Source organism: Callorhinus ursinus, unplaced genomic scaffold (genome assembly GCF_003265705.2).
Source record: "Callorhinus ursinus isolate GAN/ISIS: 27379988/994484 unplaced genomic scaffold, GSC_fseal_2.0 scaffold3, whole genome shotgun sequence".
Classification (NCBI taxonomy): Eukaryota; Metazoa; Chordata; class Mammalia; order Carnivora; family Otariidae; genus Callorhinus; species Callorhinus ursinus.
In genome coordinates this window covers 31,189,769-31,212,259 of record NW_027397065.1, presented here as the reverse complement: position 1 = coordinate 31,212,259, position 22,491 = coordinate 31,189,769, and the positions used below count along the sequence as shown (strand labels likewise).

Below are 22,491 nucleotides of genomic sequence, written 5' to 3'. Positions count from 1 at the left end.
AGTGGATGAGTGGCAAAATGATCAGTTATTATTTGTTTCAAAATGTTTTGAAATGTTTTGAAATCCAACATGACATCTGGCACATAGGTGCTCAGTAAACTTTGTGCAGTTTTCTGAATTCTTTATCTTGATTATCTTGTTTCCATTTGTGAGGGCAGAAAGAGGATTTCCTATTGTGAAGTTTACAACTTGTGAAATGAGCTGATGGTTTTATATATTAATGGCCACTCAGGAACTGTCAGCAGGTAAATGAATTATGTAAAACAATAGTTGATTTGTTGGAAAGGAAATCTACCCATTTTCCTATTATTCTTTCTTGCTGTTGAAGCATTCTGACTTTGAGCTCTGTGAGTATATATACACATAATAATTACAATATCATAGGCATTCATATTTCATTTTAGAAGCAGATGACTTGGGCTACAAGGAGATGTGATGGACCATTGGGAGCCTTCTGGATCTTATTTCCTTGGACAGTTGTAGGCATCTATTTGTGTGTTGTTCAGTTAATGTATTTATCCATAATTATGTATATATGTATATCCATAATTATGTATAGCCAGATATTTTTGCATTTGTATATATGCTAATGCACAGCCCCCCACACATGCTTTGGTCTGTGATGTAAATATATTCTGGGGTAGGGAACACCTGGGGAGTTGGTAAGGGCCCAGGCGTATATGTGTTTCTGGATGTGTTGTTCTATCTCAAATTGAGTTATGATCGCTCTCTTAAATTTTTCTTGTTTCTAAAGCTGACTATAAAAAAAAATAAAATAAATAAAAAATAAAAAGACCTTCCTTTTCCTGTTCAGCATCTCGTATTTTCATGTAGGAAAAGGCCTGTCTTTAAAAAGTTACATTTTCTTCTCAATTAGTATGAAGGAAGAGGATCTTCTCATTCATTTATTTCTCTTCCACTTCTTACTAGCTTCTCTTCCCCAGTTTCTGGGGAAGAACAGCCAGACTTAACTATTGGTTTAGAAGTCATTTCAGAACGCATGAGAGGCTCTCGTACAGTTTGCCACATGTAGTTTGAAAATTCTTCCTAGAGTTTCTGGTACATTTCTCGAGAGAATGGTGCCCTCGTTTCCTCAGAATATCTGTCAGTCGATCTGTTAGTTTTGTGGAACACTTATTATCCATTACCTACCTATTAATCCAATAGTTTCTGGAATTTGCAATTCACAAGTCAGTGACATTTGAAAAAGAATTTGGGATTTGGGAATTGTAAGGTTGTGAACTTTATATTTTGCCAGGTGAAGACGTTAAAAAGAATATCACCTACAACTACTGTAATTTCATACAAGGAAGGATATTTAGCATTAAAAAATTGAGAAGGAAGTAATCTCAGAGTGAAATAAACCTTATGAAAAATTTACTCCATTATCCTTATTCTTTTATATTCTGAAGGTCTTAGTTATTCTGCATTAAATGTTTTGTACTACGTAGAATTAAGCACAGCACAATACCCTGCCTTTCTAACTCCTTTATTTTAGAATTAAACCATTTATACCACTTAAGATATTAAAATGGAATTTCCTTGGAAATTAGAGGGAGAAGGATTAACAATATGTAAATACAGGAGTTAATGAATTCATCATTGTTTCTGCTAAAGATCAAGTGCCCAAGTAAAATATAAAAGACCACACTAAGAAGGGACATCCCTATGACATCCCCAATTGGAAAATGAACCAAGTCATGGAAAACTGGGGTAACCCCAAGAGCTACCAAAAAGCAAAAATTTTTAATTCTGCTGAACTCCAATTTGCCTGTTTTTCCTTTTGTAGTTCATATTTTTAGTGTTCTTAAAAACTTTGCCAACTCCAAAATGCAAATATTTTCTTGTATGTTTTCGCCTAGAATTCATACAGTTTTAGGTTTTGCATTTAGGTTTATGATCCATTTTAGGTTAATTTTTATTTACCTGTGGGGTGAGAGTTGATGTTCGTTTTTTTCCATATGAATATCCAGTTGATCAAACACCATTCATTAAAAAGACCTTCCTTAGAATGAAGGGAGGGAATCGGAGGGGGAGATGAACCATGAGAGACTATGGACTCTGAGAAACAAACTGAGGGTTCTAGAGGGGAGGGGGATGGGGGGATGGGTTAGCCTGGTGATGGGTATTGAAGAGGACACGTACTGCATGGAGCACTGGGTGTTATACGCAAACAATGAATCATGGAACACTACATCAAAAACTAATGATGTAATGTATGGTGATTAACATTATAAAAAAATAAAATAAATAAAAAATAAAAAGACCTTCCTTTTCCTGTTCAGTTGTTTTCTCACCTTTGTCAAATCAGTTGACCCTGTATGTATGAGTCCACTTTTGGACTCTGTATTCTCTTCCATTGATCATTTGTCTACCTTTATGCGGATACAAACTATTTTGATTAGTTTTATAGTAAATCATAAGTCGGGTAAGTGTAAGTTCTTGTTAATCCTACAATTATTTTTTTTTCAAAATTGCATTGGCTATTCTAGGTCATTTACATGACCATATAAATTTTGGAATCACTTTTTACAAAACTTACTGAAATTTTGATTGGGACTGTTTTCAGTCTGTAGATCAATTTGGAGAGAATTACCATTTTAACAAAATGGAGTCTTCTAATCCATGAACTTCGTATGTCTTTCCATTTGTTAAGTCTCCTTTAATTTCTCTGTGCCTTTTTTTATAGTTACCAGTGTAGAATGCTTAACATCTTTTGTTAGATCTGTTACTGGATATTTTATATTTTTTGGCACTCTGTAAACGGAATCATTTTTCAAATTTTATTTTTAAACTTTGCTGCTAATATACAAAATGGATTTTTGCATATTATTCTTGTATCTTGTTATCTTGCTAAATTTGTTTTATTAGTTCCAGTGGTAGGTATATAGATGCCCTATGATTTTCTGTGTAAGCAGTCATCATCTGCAAATAGGGATGGCTTTATTTCTTCTTTTCTGATATTTATGCCTTTGCAAACAAGGCAATCACCATGTCTATCCAATGTCCTAGGTATTTCAATAAGGCAAGAAAAATAAATCAGTCTCGGGGGTGAGGAGCCTTTCGCCTTAAAGTAGGATGTTGGCAGTAGGTTTTTTTGTAAGATGAGATTCCCTCTATCACTTTAATTTCTCTTTTTTTTTGTAGTTTCATTTATCACAGATGGGTGTTGAATATTGTCATATGGTCTTTTTTGCATCTATTGGAGCAATCATGTTGTTCTCCCTTATTCTGGTAATATATCACATATTTACCTCTGAATATGGTAAATTACATTAACTGATTTTTTAATATTAAACCAACCTTGTATTCTTGGAATATAAACTCTATTTGGTTGTGATATATTGTCCAAAAAGGACAATATTTATATTAGAGTCTGTTACAGATATTCTGTAAGATTCTGTTCTAAAACTAAGTTGGATTCTGTTGTTAATATTCTGTTAAGGATTTGTGTGTCTATATTCAAGAGGGATGTTGGTCTGTGATTTTCTTTTTTTGTAATGTCTTTGTCAGGTTTTGGTATTTGGGTTATTTTGGCCTTATAGAGTGAATTGGGCCATGATCTATCTTCCTATTTTTTGAAAAGTTTAATAAGATCGATTTTATTTCTTTGTTGTATATTTGATATACTTTTCCATTAAAACCCCTTATGTTTTTGGATAAATTAATTCCTTTACTTGAAATAAGCTGTTCAGATTTTTCATTTCTTCTTATGTCAATTTTTTTAAGTTGCATTTTCAAGAAATGTGACCATTTTTACCAAGTTGTTGAATTTGTTGGCATAGCGTTTTTTTTCTTTCTTTCTTTCTTTTTTTTTGGTAAAGATTTTATTTATTTATTTGACAGAGATCAGGAACATAAGTGGGAGAGGGAGAAGCTGGCTTCCTGCCGAGCAGGGAGCCTGATATGGGGCTCGATCCCAGGACCCTGGGATCATGACCTGAGCCGAAGGCAGACGCTTAACAACTGAGCGCCCAGGTGCCCCGGCATAGCATTTATTATCTTTTCAGTAGCTCCAGATTCTTAAGTGATAACCCCTTTTTCATATAGGTGATTGATCTGTTTAGCTGGGGATGGAGGGTGGGAGTGGATATCAATTTTGTTGATCTTTTTAGGGAACCACTTTTGGCTTTGTTAACTTTCTCTGTTGTATGTTTCTGCTGTTCTATTGATTTCTGCTCTTTATTATTTACCTCCTTCTATTTACTTTTGGTTAACTCTCTTCTTAAACTGGGGATAGTTTTTCAAGTTTTGTCTTTGGAGGACTTGAAGGACTTCATTTGATTTATTTAATAAACATTTACTAAGATCCTATGATTCAATATACAGGCACTATCATAGGTCTTAATGAAGACAATTAAGTCGCTTATAGGATAGTAGACATTGATATGTGTCTACAGTGTCATCAAAACTGGCACATCATTTGAAATTAGTTTCTCTGGATAAAAAAAGCTTATAACTGAACTCGGCATCTGAAACTAATGATGTACTACTATATGTTGGCTAATCGAATTTAAATTTAAAAAAAAGGCTTATAACCATCACTACTTAATATTTTCTTACAAATTCTCCATTTTTTAACTGAATAACTGTTACTACACAATAAAAAGCAAATTCTTCCCTGTTAGTGACATGTTCCAAGTATCTTGTTCTGTCTTCCAGATAATTTATTGTTTGTAATCAACTCCATCAAGCAAGAGATTGTAAACCGAGTACAGAATCCAAGAGAGGAGAGAGGACCCAATATGGGGCAGAAGCTTGAAATGCTCATTAAAGATACTCTTGGTAAGAAGAATATTGGATAAATTCATGACAGTAACGTGTAGTGTAAGATATATGATTTAAGGAGATAGTAAACATTCTTTTAAGGAAAAACTCAAATGTTCTTATTGTAGTTACTCTTCTTTCCAAGTTGTTTTGTCTTTTGAGATTTTGCATTCATAAACATGTATTGCTGGTTACCACAATTTGTTATTTAGACTTCATCACTGAACTGTTTTACTGCTTAGGAAAGATGAACTTCTAGCAACTTTAACCTTTAATGGGAAAAATAAAGATTCAACTGTCAAGCCTGCAATTTATACTTTGGTAGAGGTTCTTACGTATATGTTTTACTCAGTAATACAGTTCACAGGATTCTAATAAACTTAATTATCTTTTTTCCCTGAACAGAATATATATCATGGGGAGGAAGAGAGGCAGAGCACTACGTGACAGGGAGCAGAGAGGTAGCTAAGGTAGACATGAGAACTCTGGAGGTGTAAGAGCTTAGCTGCCATAAGAGCAGATCGCCTTACAGATGAGTAGCATCCCAAGGACATTACAGCATAGTGCAATCCATCAAAACCCTGAAGCTCATAAAATTGGCTTGGCTGTTTTATATATTCTTTGTTTCGCAATATTTATTCTAGGACTGTCTTTAAAAACTGGTTCTTATGTAGTCATTATGTAGAGTGGCATACTTCGGTTACCTGAGAATTTTCTTCCAGTTCATTTTTCCCCAGGATGCTGTGTATTGAATCAGGTCACTTAAAGGAATTAGAGCTTACTTTTTAAATAATTATTTAGTTACTTACCTGAATTTTAAGGTAACAAACACTATAAATTGTTCTAATTTTTTAAAATTGTAAATATCTTGGAATTTTTTTGCATTTCTGTTAAGACAATTTTTCTTACTTCCAGTTACTATAAATTCATTCATCAAAGTTTCTTCAATGCTTACTATATGCCAGGTGTTGGGGGATACAGGGATGAATAATAGAGATTTGGTCACTACTCTTAGGAAGCTTGTAGTCTAAAAATGGAAGACAAAGAATAAACGGGAAAGAATAACAAACTGGCAATTGCTGTGAGGAAATCAAGATGTTTAGATGGAGTAGAGTGAGCAACAGTTTATTTCTGTTTACAGAGAAATACTTCTCACAGCTACCAAAATGATTGCATTTTCTTTAATTAAAGATAAATACACATTGAATGCTTCCATGCACTTAGTAAGTTTCTCATGTCTTTGCAATTACTAGTTTCTCTTGTCAGCATTGTGTTTATACCGGATGTGAAATATTCTAGTGTTTTTGAACGGCAATTTGGAATCATTAATAAAATTAGCAATGCACATAGATTTTGACAAAACAGTTTCATGACTTGACAACATTCATGTTTGAAGGCCAAAAGGAGAAGATTTAAAGGAGAGATCAAAAGCCTGGAAAGGATTCCTTAGGTGTTAGGAAGGGATAAACAGCTAACATTTATGGGTACTTACTGTGATCCAGTACCTGTCTGTTAAGGTTGGTTAGTTATCTACTTTCACAGTTCTGTGAAGGAGGTATTATTTTGATTTTACAAATGAGGAATTAGAAACACAGCAAGGTATTAAAGTAACTTGCCATAAGTCATACAATCAATAAATGGCCGAACCAGGCATAGAAGTAAGTTCTTTGAGTTCCCGTGCTCACAGTACCCCCACATCACTTAGCCCTATCATCTAACACCCATCTCTGTGGTATTTGACCTGAGTAGTTCACATGTGGCCCGCTAATCGCTTCATCCAGTAGGCTTACTTGAGAATTTCCTTTTCTCGACATTATTTGTAACATTTGACACTTTTGAGCATTTATCTTCATCCTTGAAACATTCTCTTTATTTTAAGGTACCTTAGATCTGCATGCCTTGTTTCCTATCTTTTTACCAAAAAAAAGGCTAGGTTTCTCTGTGGCTCTAGCAATAGCCACTGGTCTAAAAATTAAAATCATGTTTTCAAAAAACAAAAGCTTGTTTATTATAGTGGTTAAAATCAGAGTATTTGAAATCCGTTTTAGATTGAACTCCTGGCCCCCTGCCACTTAACTACATGAGGACACTAGGGAAATGACTTCACTTCTCTCAACCTAATTTTACTCATCTGTAAAATATGGACAGTGGGTGTATTAAATGGGAAGAGTGCATATAAAGCACTTAGCACCCTGCTGAGCACATAAATTCCTCAATACTCAATAAATACTAGTTGTAGATGTTACCATATTACATCTTCACCATTTAGATTTTTTTTAAAGTCTTATTTCCACCTTGTTCCTGTAATCCATCATTCATATTTTAGAAAATTGAAGATTTTTGTTCATGACAAAGCCAATTAAAATTACTCAAATGCTTAAGTTGTATGTTCACAACATAGTATTAACTTGATTATTTGTGATATAATTGACTAACAAAATAGATACAATTTTTCTATTTTAGTATTCCAAATGGTATGGTATTTCAGTGATTATTTCTTATCAGTAGTTAATTCTTTTTGCTAAGCGTTGGGAAATGACTTACAAATAGTGACCAGGTAAGTTCATAGAATACTAAAATGAATTGAATATGCAATTATTATATATACAGAATAACTTTTTCAAAAGTAGAGTTGTAAATATATATCAAAATAGAGTACATACAAAGTGAAACAAAACTAAGGACAGTATATTTATACAAAAAATTAACACTATGCAAGGTCAAAAGTCTATTTTGAACAAAACTGTATTTATATGGAGAAAAATCTTAGTCAAAGAGTAGTTCCTAAATATCAATACTTTTCCTAAACAACCAGTTACTTTTTACCTCTACATAGATTAATTCAGTACCCAAATATGGGAAGTCCTGGTGAATTTGCTTGACTTTTTCTTCAAATGGATTGATGCTATTTTAATATTGTATTTTTTTCAGTGTATTTCTGTCTTTCATGTTCTTTAAAATCATTTTCAGTTCCTTTATTAGGTAGAGGGAGGAACTTAACACTACAAGTAGATTCTTTTTACCTTTTCAATTTTAAATGTAAAGACCTTGTAATTTGATAAGTTTGTATATTCTCTTTACATCCAAAAAGTCAGTTTTACCAGATCCAAAATCCTTGACTCACATTTTCTTTCCTTACTTTAAATATGTTTCTCCATTTTTCTTTTGGCATAAAGTGTTGCTATTAAAAAGCTAATAATTGCCCCCACCAAAAAAAGCTAATAGTTGCCTAACTTTTTTGCCTTATAACTCATTTGCTGTTTTTGTCAGTGTCAACAGGATTTTTTCTTTTTCTTTAATTCCCAGTAATTTCACTAAACTTTGTCTTGGGTTTGGTCATTTTAGGTTGAAAGTCTCATGTGTGCACTTTGCTCTTTCGGTATGTAGTTCAGATATTTTTAGTATTTGACCTGTTTCTTTGCTTTGGTTTTGTTTTTTTAAGCTGGGCATGGACCCCAATGCAGGGCTTGAACTCACGACCCTGAGATCAAGACCTGAGCTGAGATCAAGAGTCGGACGTTTAACTGACTGACCTACCAAGGCGCCCCCTTGCTTTGTTTTTTGTTGTTGCTGTTGTTCAGGGACTTACTATTTGTGGGTTGGATCTTCTTTGCCTATCTTTAGTATTTTCTGAGGTAAATTCACTTTTGATCAACCTTTTTATCTCTTAATTTCCTTTTTCTTTCATTTTATTTTTTTAAAGATTTTATGTATTTATTTGACAGAGAAACACAGCGAGAGAGGGAACACAAACAGGGGGAGTGGGAGAGGGAGAAGCAGGCTTCCCGCCGAGCAGGGAGCCCGATGTGGGACTCGATCCCAAGACCCCGGGATCATGACCTGAGCTGAAGGCAGATGCTTAACGACTGAGCCACCCAGGCGCCCTGCACCTCCGTTTCTTTTAAAAGCATTATTGTTGTGTTTATTTGCTGCTCTTATAGTTCTTTTCGTTTTGTCTTTTTTTTAAATTCTTATTTAAATGCAATTTAGTTAACATATACTGTATTATCAGTTTCAGGCATAGGATTTAGTGATAGAACTGATGCATCAAGTGTCCTTCTTAATGCCCATCACCCAATTACCCCATCCCCCCACCCACCTCCCCTCCAGCAACCCTCACTTTGTTTCCTAGAGTTCAGCGTCTCTTATGGTTTGCCTCCCTCTCTATTTTCATCTTATTTTTTTTTCTTCCCTTCCACTATGTTCATCTGTTTTGTTTCTTAAATTCCACATATGAGTTGAAATCATATGGTATTTGTCTTTCTCTGACTGACATTTCGCTTAGCATAATACCCTCTAGTTCCAGCTATGTTGTTGCAAATGGCAAGATTTCATTCTTTTTGATGGCTGAGTAATATTCCATTGTGTATATGTGTGTGGGTATAACACACACACACACACACACACACACACACAGACATCTTCTTTATCTGTTCATCTGTCGATGGACATCTGGGCTCTTTCCATATTTTGGCTATTATGGACATGGCTGCTATAAACATTGGGGTGTATGTGCCACTTGGAATCACTATGTGTGTATCCTTTGGATAAATACCCAGTAGTGCAATTGCTGAGTGGTAGCATAGCTCTATTTTTAACTTTCTGAAGAACCTCCATGCTGTTTTCCAGAGTGGCTGCACCATTTTGCATTCCCACCAACAGTGTAAGAGGGTTCCCCTCTACATCCTCACCAACATCTGTTGTTTCCTGAGTTGTTCATTTTAGCCATTTTGACCAGTGTGAAGTGATATCTTAATTGTGGTTTTGATTTGTAGTTCCCTGATGCCAAGTGATGTTGAGCATTTTTTCATGTGTTTGTTGGCCATTTGTACGTCTTCTTTGGAGAAATGTCTGTTCATGTCTTCTGCCCATTTCTTGACTGGGTTGTTTTTTGGGTGTTGAGTGTGATAAATTCTTTACAGATTTTGGATACTAGCCCTTTATCTGATAAGATATTTGCAAATATCTTCTCCCATTCCATAGGTTGCCATTTTCTTTTAGTTTTGTCTTAATTTCAGGAATTAATTTTTTCTTCCAATTCTTTTCTGAGTTTTTCTATTTCTGATTTTTGTTCTTTCATGTAACATTTTCTTTAATGTCTTTTTGTTCATTTTGAAAATCATTGAATTCATTTTGAAATAATAGTGGGTTGTGACCATTTAAGATAATAATAGTAGGATATGGTCATTTGTGGTCATATCTTTCAGGCACACTTTCATTGTTTGTAGGAATCTTCTCTTTTATCTTACAATAACTTTTTTTATCCATTCGAAAGAGAGAACACGAGCAGGGTGTGGGCAGAGGGAGAGGGAGAAGCAGACTCCCTGCTGAGCAGGGAACCCAGCACGGGCTCCCAGGACTCTGAGATCATGACCAGAGCTGAAGGTAGATGCTTAATCGACTGAGCCATCCAGGCACCCCCACTTACAATAACTTCATGGGATTTTTGACTTTAATACATGTAAAACTGTTTTTTCTAAACCTTGAAAAGAAAGTTTAGTTCAGGATTGCTTTCCTAACTTCAAATTTTAGAGTCAAAACTATGTTTTGTATTAACTGAAAACAGAGGACCCTAAAACTATGTTTTGTATTTATTTATGAGATGGTCATTCAATCCAGCCTGAGAAAGGGACACAGGAGAGGAGCAGGAAGAAAGTTTACCCTAGAGAAACAGAGTCACCACATGCCACAAGGGAGCCACATGGAGGGAGCAATAAGGGAGAGGGTTCAACAAAGCAAGTTAGGGAGGGGACAGAGAGAGCGAGTGGGAGAAAAACAAAGGTACCTGTGGACAAGTGCCTTTATTGGAGTTAGTGGTGATGCTCCAAAGCAGAAGGTGTGAGGGGATTTCTTTGGTACATTTGTATGTCACTAGCCCACAGTCAAGAAGAGGAACTTGGGGCAGGCAGGTGCACATGGCAGCTTGCTTTCTGAAATTTCTTGGTCTGTGCTCCTCTCCCATTTTATCTGGACCATCTTTCTTTCATATCTGTTGTTCCTATCTTGCCCAGTTTTGATTCTTACCAGTCCTGCCTCCTGTCCTGCAAGGGAGTCCTGGTTGGTCAGTTTTTAGTTCACAGAGCTAGAATGCTCTAGCCCCTCAACATCTTACTGTGGGCTTCTCACATTCACCTTCAGCTGTTCTCAGGTTGGTCTCCTGGGGCTTCCAGTGAGTAACCTGTTGGCTGTTCTTGACTTCTTTTGTTCTCAGGTACATTAATCCCCTTGACTCATCCTGCACAAATATTGGTAATGTTAATGCCATACGGGTCTTGTAGCTTTTGGTAGTTCCACCCTTTTGAATTTTGGAGTTTGTGGAGATACGTTGTCATTTGTTAATGGTTTCCATGGGTTTATGGTTTTTCTATTTAATGTCTGTTTTTATATGGGGCATTGAGGAGATTAAAAATCTATGCTGCCAAACAATAATCTTTCCAGAATTCCTTTCTGGAGGACTTTAAATAAATTGGAGTTTCTTTTTCTTAAAGATTTGATAGAACGCTCTTTGAAACTATCTCGTCCAGTGTGTTTTTGTGATTAACTCTTTGAAAACTTTCTCTGGGTCCTCTATGATAATTTGTATGTCAGATTACAAGCTCTTTTGGAGTCAGTTTGATTTGTATATTCCTAGAAAATTATCCACTTCCTCCATGCCCTCAAATTTATTAAAATTGTCTTTGTTTTTTTAATAGCCTCTGTATCAGTGGTTAGTGCTTCATTTACATTTCTTACTTTATGTCTACTGTGTTTGCCTTCACTTCTTGCATTGGTTAATTATAGGTGGTTCTACTTTCCCCCAAAGAACCAGCTCTTGAATTCATCAGTTCTTCTAATTTCTTCAGTTAGATGCTTAGTTCACTTCTTTTTTTATTTTTTCTTGTTCATTAATGTAATTAAAAACCTTTGAAATTTCTCCTGAGAACTGCTTTAGCTATATGTCATAAATTCTGATATGTCTTACTTGTTTTCTGAATACTTTGAAATTTTAGGTTTGATTTACTCTCTGGCCCAAGAATTGTTTGAGAGAGATTTAAAATTTTCCAGAAGGTAGACATTATTATTTTCTAGTTTTGTTATTAACTTCTCCTTTTTTTGTGATTTATTAAGATTTTTTTTTTTTTTAGCAACCCGGGGTGCCTGGGCGGCTCAGTCGTTGGGCGTTTGCCTTCAGCTCGGGTCATGATCCCAGGGTCCTGGGATCGAGCCCCGCATCAGGCTCCCTGCTCCACGGGAGGCCGGCTTCTCCGTCTCCCACTCCCCCTGCTTGTGTTCCCTCTCTTGCTGTGTCTTTCTCTGTCAAATAAATAAAATCTTAAAAAAGATTTTTTTTTAGCGACCCAACATGGTTACATTTATTTACATTTGTTATGTTTATTACAGCCTAATTAAATGTTCTGTGGACATTGAAAAGTAGATATATTTTCTGTTTTATGTTAAGACTCCATTGTATGTTGATTAGGTAATATTAATTAGGTATTTTTTTCCTTTTTATTTTTGGAGAAGATGTCCATTTACTCTTTGTAAAACTGAGAAAGTCCCTGCTAATGTGTTTCAATTTTTTCTCGTATTTTCCGTGGTTTTGCTTGAATGCTGGAGGGCTTGAATAGGATTCCTTACTGCTAGATCTTCATTACGGATCAAAGTCTTTATCATTGTGAAGCATACTTCTTCGGTCTTCTTTGTGACTTTCTCTGATTCAGTCCTGTCTGGTACTGCAGTCATGAACGCAGCTTTCTTATTTATACTTGCTGAGTATACCTGTGCCTACCCTTTCATTTTCAGTCTTTCTGAATCACTTTATACTAGATACATCTCTTTTAAAAACATTTAAGTTAAAATTTAATTTTGATAAGTAGCGCATAAAATTAACTTTTAGATTTTTATACATAGCATAAACTTGGATTTTATTAGTCAGACAGACGAGTTTTTCTTTAATAGGTGAGTTTAGGTCATTTTTTATTTATTGATACATGTCTGATTTTAGTTTTGTCATCAGAAGATGTTAGGCTTTGTTCATGTGGCTTTTTCCTTTTTATATCACTCATTGTATGATCCATTATTATAGTTGCAGTTTTGTATGTGTTCTGTGATAATTTGTAAGCTCTTCATTTTTTACTTGTCAGTTGAATTTTTAACTAGAACATAACATGTTTAATTTTTTTCCCTTAACTTTTCATTTAAGATTTCAATCCTATAAGAAAAATCGAAATGGTACATGAACATCTGCTTATCATTCAACTAGATTCACCAGTTGTTAATATTTTGCTGCATTTGCTTTATTTTTGTCTGTATCTACATATTTTTATTCCTGAGTATTTGAAGGTAACTTCTAAACAAATCCTTCATCCCTAACTACTTCAGCATGTTTCTCAAGAACAAGGACATTTTCTTACTTAGGCACAATACCAGTATCACACCCAAGTACTTCAACACTATTATAATATCTATATGGAGTCCATATTTAAACTTCCCCAGTTGTCTTAATAATGTCCTTTATAGCCTTTTTGTGTGTTTGTTAAAAATCATGCATTGCATTTATTTATATCTTTTTGCCCCCTTTAATCTAGATTAGTCTACCAGCCTTTTTTTTTTTCCATGAAAAATTCAGGTAGTTGATCTTATAAAATGTCCCAACATCTGGAGTTAGACGTCTGTTTCCTCCTGACTAGATGCAGTTAAATTTTCTTGGCAAGAATCATCATAGGTGATTATCCTTCTCATTCCATCACTCAAGAGGTACATATTATCAGTTTGTCTCATTATTGGTCATGCTACATTTAATCACATGGCTGAGGTAGCATCAGTTCTGTGTTTGTTACAGTATCTTTTGACTTCTTCCTATGGGCAATGACTAGATATTTTTCTATTTCCATCTCATTTTAATCATTTATTTTCTCATTACTTTTAAAACATGCTTATACTTCTGTTATTTGACTTACTGATTTGAAGTATCTTTTGACCTCAGCTGTAGAAGATGAGGAAGATGACAAATTCAAATTATACTACTTCCCACCTTTTTTCCTCTTCTCTTCTAACTTTGTTTATTCATTCACTTTTCTTTAAAATGAAGAAAAGGAAACATAAACTTAATACAGTAGTTATAAAAATGACTGAAAACATCCTTCAGGTCAGTGTTTTCAGTTGTGTGGGTAAAGCCCACCCATGGGACGCACTGTGGCTAGAGCAGTTGGAAGAGACTGGCTGGGAAAACGGCAAACATGGTCAGTTTGGTAACAATGCTTGTTGACAGGTGTGGGGTTTGGGTTTGGACTATTATTTGGACTATTGCTACTTGTCATCTACCACACTTTAAAATGTTGATTAACCATTCTTTATTCTTGGTTTGATCTTTCTAATTTAAAAATTGTAAGCTCTAATCTGATGAGTAGAATTAATTTCTGGATTGCAGTAGTAAGCAGCTGAGTACTTGGCTGGGACCAGTATCAAGCAGGAGGCCACCCCTGACCCTCAGATCTGCCTACTCCTCACCTTCCTTTTATGCCTTCTCCATTTCTGTGCCTAAGTGTGCCTTATTTCTTTTTCCTCAGGTCTCCCAGTTGCTGGACAAACCTCAGAATTTGTTAACCAAGTGTTAGAGAAGACTGCAGAAGGCAATCCCACTGGAGGCCTTGTAGGACTAAGGATACCAACATCAAAAGTGTAATCAGCTTCATTGGACCACTGGTCAGAAATGTCTGTGTTTGTCGCGTTATTCATTGTAAATTTTCATTCTGTTTTGCATGTCAGTTTAGCATTATGTAAACATTTACGATTAGGTTACATTGTTTTAAGAACTAAGTAGCATAAGTGAAGCATGATCCAAAATACTTGATTATTGCATTTTCAGAGCATAAACCATGGTTAAAACTGCTACTGGCATCAGAATTGAAACTCACACATTTAAGTAAATGTTCAGATACAGATTGCAAAAATCTGTTAAAAGTAAAACATTTGGGAGGAGCGAAATTAGTAAATGCCAAATATTGTGGCAGGTTTATGCTCTGAACCACACACAAAAAATTGAGGAAGCATTTTTTTAAACAGTCAGTTTAGATTGTTTTTAGAATTATTCCTTTTGTTCTAATTTTCCACAACCATTAATCTCACTTGTACATGGCACAACCCAGCACTCATGCCCATGTGCCATATTAGAAGTTCATTTTCCGAGCTCAATATGGTATATATAAATATATATATAAATATATATATAATGTCTGTGCAAGTAAGAAAAAAAAGCATATTCTTTGTGCCTTGTATTTTGGGGAAACTATAAAACTGGTAATATTTTGTATGATGAAAACCCTAATGAGGAAACACAAGATATATAGATGGAAAAATTATGGGGTTTAAATGTTTTTTTGTTCCAACTCTTTTTCAAATTTTTTGAATGTATATAGGACTATGTTGAAATGTAGATATATGCCACAGAGTCTGTGTATTGTATAAAAAACAAAACAAAAAACAAACAAAAAAAAGATGGCTCTAGAAAACTCCTATTTCGGTACTTGACCGGAAGAAGACAAATACTTGCACATTATTGCGATTGTTTTATTTTTTGTACCAAAGACAAATGCAACTGATATGGCAAACTGCCAGTCTAAGTAAAGTTTTGCACAGCTTACATGATACTGTATGAATGTATGAAAAAAAAGGAGAAAAAAAAAAGAAAAACGAAAAGGTCAGGGTTAGGGATCTTACTGAACTGTGAATTTTATTTCTGTTTGGGTCCAATTATCTACAGAAGGAGCATCCACACACACAAATATTATTTTGCTGTTCCTCTAGTTCGCTTCCATAGTAGATAAGTTGGTGGCCATTTAGATGTCTGTAAGTCTTTTTATTTCTGCACTTGTTGTAGGAAATTTTAATATATTTCATTTTAGTAAGCTATTGGTAAAATAGTTTTTGACCTTGAAAATTAAAAAGTTTATTTAGCTTATTGTAGTATACTTCCACCAAACAACCAAAATACAGATTATTTTTATTGTATTATGTATATATATATATGTAAAGAAAGAAAAAAGCTAAAAATATCTAATTCTTTAGTTGCCACTTTTCCAATTGATGTATTATTGTGCATGTAATATTTTCAAAGATCAACACAAGCTTAAAACAAAAAAAACAATTTATAGATTTTTATATTTTTGTACAGGTATTTTCAAACTAGCTTCTTCAGACTTACATGTGACTTCTTCTATAGTTTCTAGAACTGAGAAATATTAACACATTTAGTTTTTAGGTGCTCTTTTTTGCTCACATAGAACAGCTTCATTAGTCAGTGTTTTAACTGTGTTAAAGCTTTACCTCTTGATGAGAAATTTCTTGTGTCAAGGCAGCATTATAAACCTTCCCCACAGATCTTTCCATTCTGTCTCTCTTACTGTTTGATTCTCAAATCTTGTGTTTTGAACTCTGAAAACTGGTGGCATAAAAACTATACTTTTAAGAAGATCCTATCTAGCCAGAAAAAAATACCAAAAATTTCAGATCTAGCTGCTGGGAAATTATCTATTTCTCCAACTGTTTCTCCATTACCCCCTGGAGAATTTATTCCTTAATTATATTTTGTCCTAATAGTGTGTTTCTTTTTCTTCTACTTTATCCCCTTTCCCTCCCACCCCCCCCCACTTGTAAGCCATAGCATCTGAAGCTATAGCTTATAAAGTTTGATTCTAAAACACACAGTAACAACTGAACAATGTTGCTTATATGCTTCTTTGACATCATGAAAAGGAAACTCCTAGAAGGATTGTCTTAACACCTTAGCTGAACTGTGATGCACAAGATTTTCCTGTGTGCTTGGTGGAAACACACCTGGTTTTAGTGCATTCATGCTAAACAGATGATAAGCTCAGAGCTAATGGTTTAAAAGAATGTAAGCTCGTTGTTTAAAGTTTTTCCTTTTTAGATGGGAGAAGGCAAAGCACAGGCTTATAACTTAGAAGTATATGAAGTTTTGGCAGAGTGTGTTTAGTAAATTGAAACATGTTCCAAAATGTGGCAGTTTTGCAATCAGGTGAAAATCACTTCATGATAGAGATTCAGCTGATGAGGTTTATAAAATTGCCCCTTTCTAGCTGCTCTGTTCGGAATTCTGGTTTTTGATACTTTTTTCCTATCTGCAAACCAGAATTTGATTTTTTGGTCTTGCATTTCAAAAAAAGAAAAAAAAAAGACTTTGAATCTGTTTAGTAGATTCCATATCCTTGCATTTCAGTGTTTTATATGTACTACTTAAGTTAAATAGTTAAAAGCTTTTAAATAGTTGAGCTTTTTAATGTTGACACTTTATTTTGTACCTATTTATATATGTATGTATATCTTAGAAAAGCACTTTGTTAAAAAAAAATTGCATTTTATATGATTCCTGCCATTTGCTGCTAAATCTGGGCTGGTCAGAATGCTGCAGCGATACTTGATCTAAATAAAAACCTGGCAGTAAAATGTAGAGTGAAAGTTAAATCCTCTTGCTGTTTTAACTTTATCATAAAGATGACATAGGCAAGCTGTGCAGCTTTACATTTTAACCAGGGGACTCTGTGGCATTTAAAACCGTCTAGAAATGGTTGTACTTTAATGCCAGTAATAATCTGCTTCCTCTATTGTCATTAAAATATATACGTTTAGTGTATCACACAAACAAATCTTATAAGGGTAACGTAAAAACCCCAACAATTGTACATGTTCTGTTTTTGAAAATTGTGGCATGTATTTTTGGGTGAAGATCATTAGAGAAGAGCTCTCTAAAGGTTTTCTGTGTTCATACATGGTATACAGATAGCTCATAATGAAGTCCAGAATCTTACTTTAAGTGAAGGCATTGTGAATTCACCTCAAATAAACCCATTGTTCCAAAAGCAATTATAAACTTTGACTCTAGTACTACTATGATTTAAAAAAAATACAAAAAACGTTCTTCCTTGTTTCAGATACACTGGATTCTTTATAGAGTTTGTCTCCATATGAAAGCATGCTGTCCAGTTGTTCTTGTTAAGATCTTGTCTGAGTTTTGAATTGGGTGCCACACTTTTTCAGTCAATATGATGGCTTGTTCTACTGTACCATGTATGATTCTTGTCCTTTCCTATATCCTTCATGACAGATTATGATGTGGCTTTATATTGTGCCTTACTTGTACATTTAAACTTAACGTCTTCATTCCCTTCCACTCCTAAATCTTTCACTTTGACCTTTTTGGTAAGAGAATCAGAGCAATTATAAAAACATCATGAAGGATTTCAGATGGGTATGGTTTCCAATTCCCTCTCTTTATAGTTATTTTATATTTGTATGAAAGACCAGTTTTGAATGGTCTTTAAATATGAGAGGGAAAGACTAGCAGTAATTTCACTACATCCCTTGTTTCTGACTTTCATGAATTTGTCCTACATCTTCTTTCTGATGCTTGACTTGATTTGCTCCTTAGCAATAGTCTGCATTTAAAGAAAGGTGTGTTCAGTTCATCAGCTTGAAATTGACTATTTCATCTTTCCAGAATTTTTTAGGAGAAGAATACTCGTTTTGTTTGTTTTATAAAACAGATGACAAGTCTCTTTAAAAGAAACAGAAGTACAGTACTTTTGAAATACAATGCTGTTAGTTTGGATTTCTTTTTTTTATATATAATATTCATACAATTATCTGATGTTTGCCTTCATTAATAAAGCTGTTAGTTTATTCACCAAAATGTCAAGAATGGATGTGCTTTTCTTTATTCCATACATTTAAAAATATTTTAGCTGCTAAGATTTAGTTAACTTTCTAAGAAATTCAAGTTGCCTTCAGCAGGAATTAACAAAAGCTTATGTTCCCTTTCTTTATATAGTCTTCCTACAATTCTGTTCAAGTATTTTCTAATTAATTATGTAAGAGAATGTTAGCATCTCTCCAAATCTTGAAACTTGAATTTTGAGAATGCATTGAATTATGCTTTCAGTGTTAAAGTAAAAGGTTTCAATTATCCTTCTAGTGAAGTCTATTGTGGAATACCATTTCCCATGGAACTGAGGCCATTTCCACAACTTTGCACAGAATTGCAGTCTTGTTCTTCCCTTGGATCATGACAAATAAGTCTCACACAGTGCCGTAATACTTGTGGATTCTTTTGTAATCTTTGTAATCTTAATAAGGGCATTATGAGAAGATGACTCCATGTTTTTTTAATATTTCAAACACATTGGGATGTAACAATGAATGTCAACTGTAGGAATGGTTGTTTCGTTTTAAGGAATAAGCATGTTGGGGAAAGATGATGAAAATGTACTACTGACAGTTTTACACTTCCATAGGCAAGTGGGATTATGTGTTGAAGCATAATCCTCATGCTTAGTAAACTGACCGAAAATTGTAGAAATTACACCTAGGAACTGAATTATGCCAAATTGCCATTTTTCTTTAGAAAAGAGAGGTTAGGGTGTAGTAGTGAGGGAGTAGAACCTTAAAACTACTTCCAAATAGTATTTTGGAATTGAAGACTTGGTGACTAGAGAAGAACATCAGAGTTGGGTATTTCAGTGTGCCAAGTTTGGGTGAACTAGGTTTGCCTCTTTCATAACAATGTAAACACAATGGTGTAGTTAATTAAATTCTGGGTGGATGGGAGCGGGACTGATTACTGTGTCTTGCCCTTCGCCCTTTGTTTTTTTCGGAACCAAATAACAGAAATGTGTATGTGTGTACTGTATCTGCCTTTCCACCACATTTTTATGACACTGTATTCCACTGCCTGCTTTTTTTTTTTTTTACCTTCTTCCCCTGGGATTTGTCCTATAACTTAGCATTTGTGATTAACAGTGATACTAGGGCTGACCGCACATAAGAAGTCACAAGAGAAGAGCGGAAGGGCAAGAATTCAGAGCATTTGTTCATACGATGTGGCAACCTCTTTGGCATAGTGGCGTAGGATCCTGTTTGTAATGCTATCATAAATATTCTGTAGTTTTGTTTCCCCATTCCCCCAACTGGAGCTATGAAACTTTTTATTGGATTCAGTCTTGTCTTTTGTCTAGAAAGAATTTTATCTTGTTGACGCATGAGCTGTTTAAAAATTATTCTATTAAATGTTGGTTAATAGTTGTGCAGTTTTTCTTTTCAGAAGAAAAGGCAATTCAAATGTTGCCTTTGTTTTCTGTCACCTTCCAACCCCTCAGCACTTCTAGTCAGATACAGATTCATCAGTGTATGCAACATCCTTTGTAATTTAAAATAAAAAAAGATGAAAAGGTTTTGAATTGTTTGCCTCATGTTTTCGCCCCTTCTCTGTTGCTTTTCTTTTGCTTACCAAGGTAACCATCTGCGCCTCTGCAAGATAACCCACTGCAAAGAAATTCCAGGCTAAAGACAGCTGTGAACCGTGAATTGTGCTGCCCCCCTCTTGGTGCAGGACATAAAGAGCTAACGTTTTGGACACTTTGGGCTGATTTTTCAGTACTCTAGTGAAAGGTAGTATTATGGAGAATTATTTATTGATGAAAACATTTGCATTCTTCATAGTTTGGAGCAAAGTTTAGTTTACACATATTTTTTCCTCTTTGATTCTTTGGTTAAGCAAGGGAAATAAACTGTTTTGAGTCTCTCCTGACTTAAACATTTGTATGTGTTTAATAATTCAAAGCAAGTCTCTGAGATAGGCTGGACATATACACAATTTTTTTTTTTTAAGATTTTATTTGAGAGAGAGAGAGAGCACTAGCAGGGGGAGGGGCAGAGGGCGATGCACTCCCCTGCTGAGCAGGGAGCCCAGGACCCTGGGATCATGACCTGAGCCGAAGGCAGACGCTTAACCAACAGAGCCACCCAGGTGCCCCCATATACATAAAGTCTTACTTCAGGGGACCTGAGTGAACACCACTGAAGCAGTGTGTTCCTTCAAATGCTAAACATTTGTTTAGCATATATTTTGCCAAGACTTGTGCTAGGTAGAGAGATAATCCAGGAACTCAGAGTTTGCTGAGGGGAGGCAGCATGTGAATAAGACCTGAGCTGTTAGACATGCAAAGGGTTCTGGGTACATTATTACTGAGATACTTGCAAGGACACAAGTACCACATCCAGTAGGGTATGCTAGAGAAGAATCGACAGGCTTGTGTTCATGACATCCCAGGATTCTTGAAGTTATTTTTGCTTCATTTGAGTGACATTGGGGCTGAAGTGGAGATAGCCTCTCATGGACTTGACCTCCATCCAAACCACCCCTCACAGGAGCCTCCATCATGGTCTGGGAACTTTTAAGGAGCTGGGTGAGCCAGGTCGGTATAGTCCTTAGGAAACAACATTTTGTGGGTAGCACCTAGTTAAATGGGTCATTCAGTTGCCTTTCCTCACCCACAGTGGTTCAGAACCAGGAGAGCTCTTTAGCCAGAAAGATATAAAGTTGGGAAATGCTTTAATATCCCAGCTGAAAGGTTTAGAATAAGAAAAGGGTATTAGGAAGTCTAGAAGGCTGGGGTGGCTGGCATTCATTAAACCCCTGCTAGTGCTTTCCTTTCAAGTAACTCAGCTCTCAGTGGTGCAGTGAGGTGGGTGGTCATGTCCATTTTACAAAAGAGAATAGACTCAGATAAGGGGACTCACTTCAGACCCAGCTTATATGATACCGCCAATTCAAACTCCAGTCTGCTACTGCACTCAGAGACAATTCATACTCCTAAAGGACCAGGCCAGGTCACAGGCAATATTTGAATGGATATCTGTGTAGGAGGGAGATAATGGGCTTAGAATCTGAAAAACAGAACTAAAGCCAAAAACTATGGGGCGCCTGGGTGGCTCAGTCGTTAAGCATCTGCCTTCGGCTCAGGTCATGATCCCAGGGTTCTGGGATTGAGTCCCATATCGGGCTCCCTGCTTGGCAAGAAGCCTGCTTCTCCCTCTCCCACTCACCCTGTTTGTGTTCCCTCTCTCGCTGTGTCTCTATCAAATAAATAAATAAATATAAACAAACAAACATTTAAAGCCAAAAACTAGCAGATGTAGTAACCAAAAGCTAATCTCAGGATCTGTGGGTAAAGGTGATAGAAGAAAAGAACATTGGCAGTAGTCAGTGATTGAGAGCGTGGGTCACCGCATTGTACATCTATCCTTCAAAGATGGCCTCTAGCGTAAGGGCCTAGAATTGGGTCTCTTTGTTAGAAGGGAGCATGCTGGAGGGTGGAGAAAAAGGGAGCTATGTTTTCTTCAACTGTTGCAGAAAGACTGTGTGGATACTCAGTTACATAGGAATTTCCAGCAAGAAGCCAGATGTGAAAGGGGCCCAAGGTCATGTGTCCTAAATAGGGAGCTTCTATCTGAGAATCCAAAACTTTTGAGTGACCTGAAAGATGTCAGTTTCTTTAAAAGATTTTAGTCTTAAAACATCACCAGGAATGAACTTAAAATGTACAGGGTCTAGATAAAGAAAACTTTAAAATAACATGAAGGACACAGAAGAAGACTTGAACAAATGGAAAGAAAGACCCAAGTTCTTGAACCGGAGCAGCCAACAACATGAAGTTGTCAGTCCTCAAAATTAAATTAAAAATGTAATGCTCTCTCAAAACATACCAATGAGGTTAAAAAAAAAAAGTTCATAGGGGAAAAAAATAATAGCTGGAAGATGCTGGGGGAAAAGAAAAGATCAGGCATTTAATCCAAACATATAAAACTATAAATAAAACTGTCATTTTGGTGCATAAATAAATAGGCCAATAGAACAGAATGGAAGGTCTAGAAATAGATTCAAACATAAGA

At 35.4% G+C, this 22,491-nt stretch overlaps 1 protein-coding gene across 7 annotated transcripts in view; it reads left to right on the top strand.

Annotated features, from left to right (window-relative positions):
- CREBRF (CREB3 regulatory factor) overlaps window positions 1-19,997 on the top strand; it is a 55,879-nt gene extending 35,882 nt beyond the window's left edge. For 6 of the 7 annotated variants that reach the window (XM_073889897.1, XM_073889894.1, XM_025867023.2 and 3 more), the window contains 2 exons: window positions 4,663-4,785; window positions 14,316-19,997. In XM_073889897.1, coding sequence (XP_073745998.1) covers window positions 4,663-4,785; window positions 14,316-14,431 — 239 coding nt within the window. In that variant the 3' untranslated portion in view covers window positions 14,432-19,997. The other variant, XM_073889899.1, reaches the window with a different exon arrangement.
- Window positions 19,998-22,491: the final 2,494 nt, after the last annotated feature.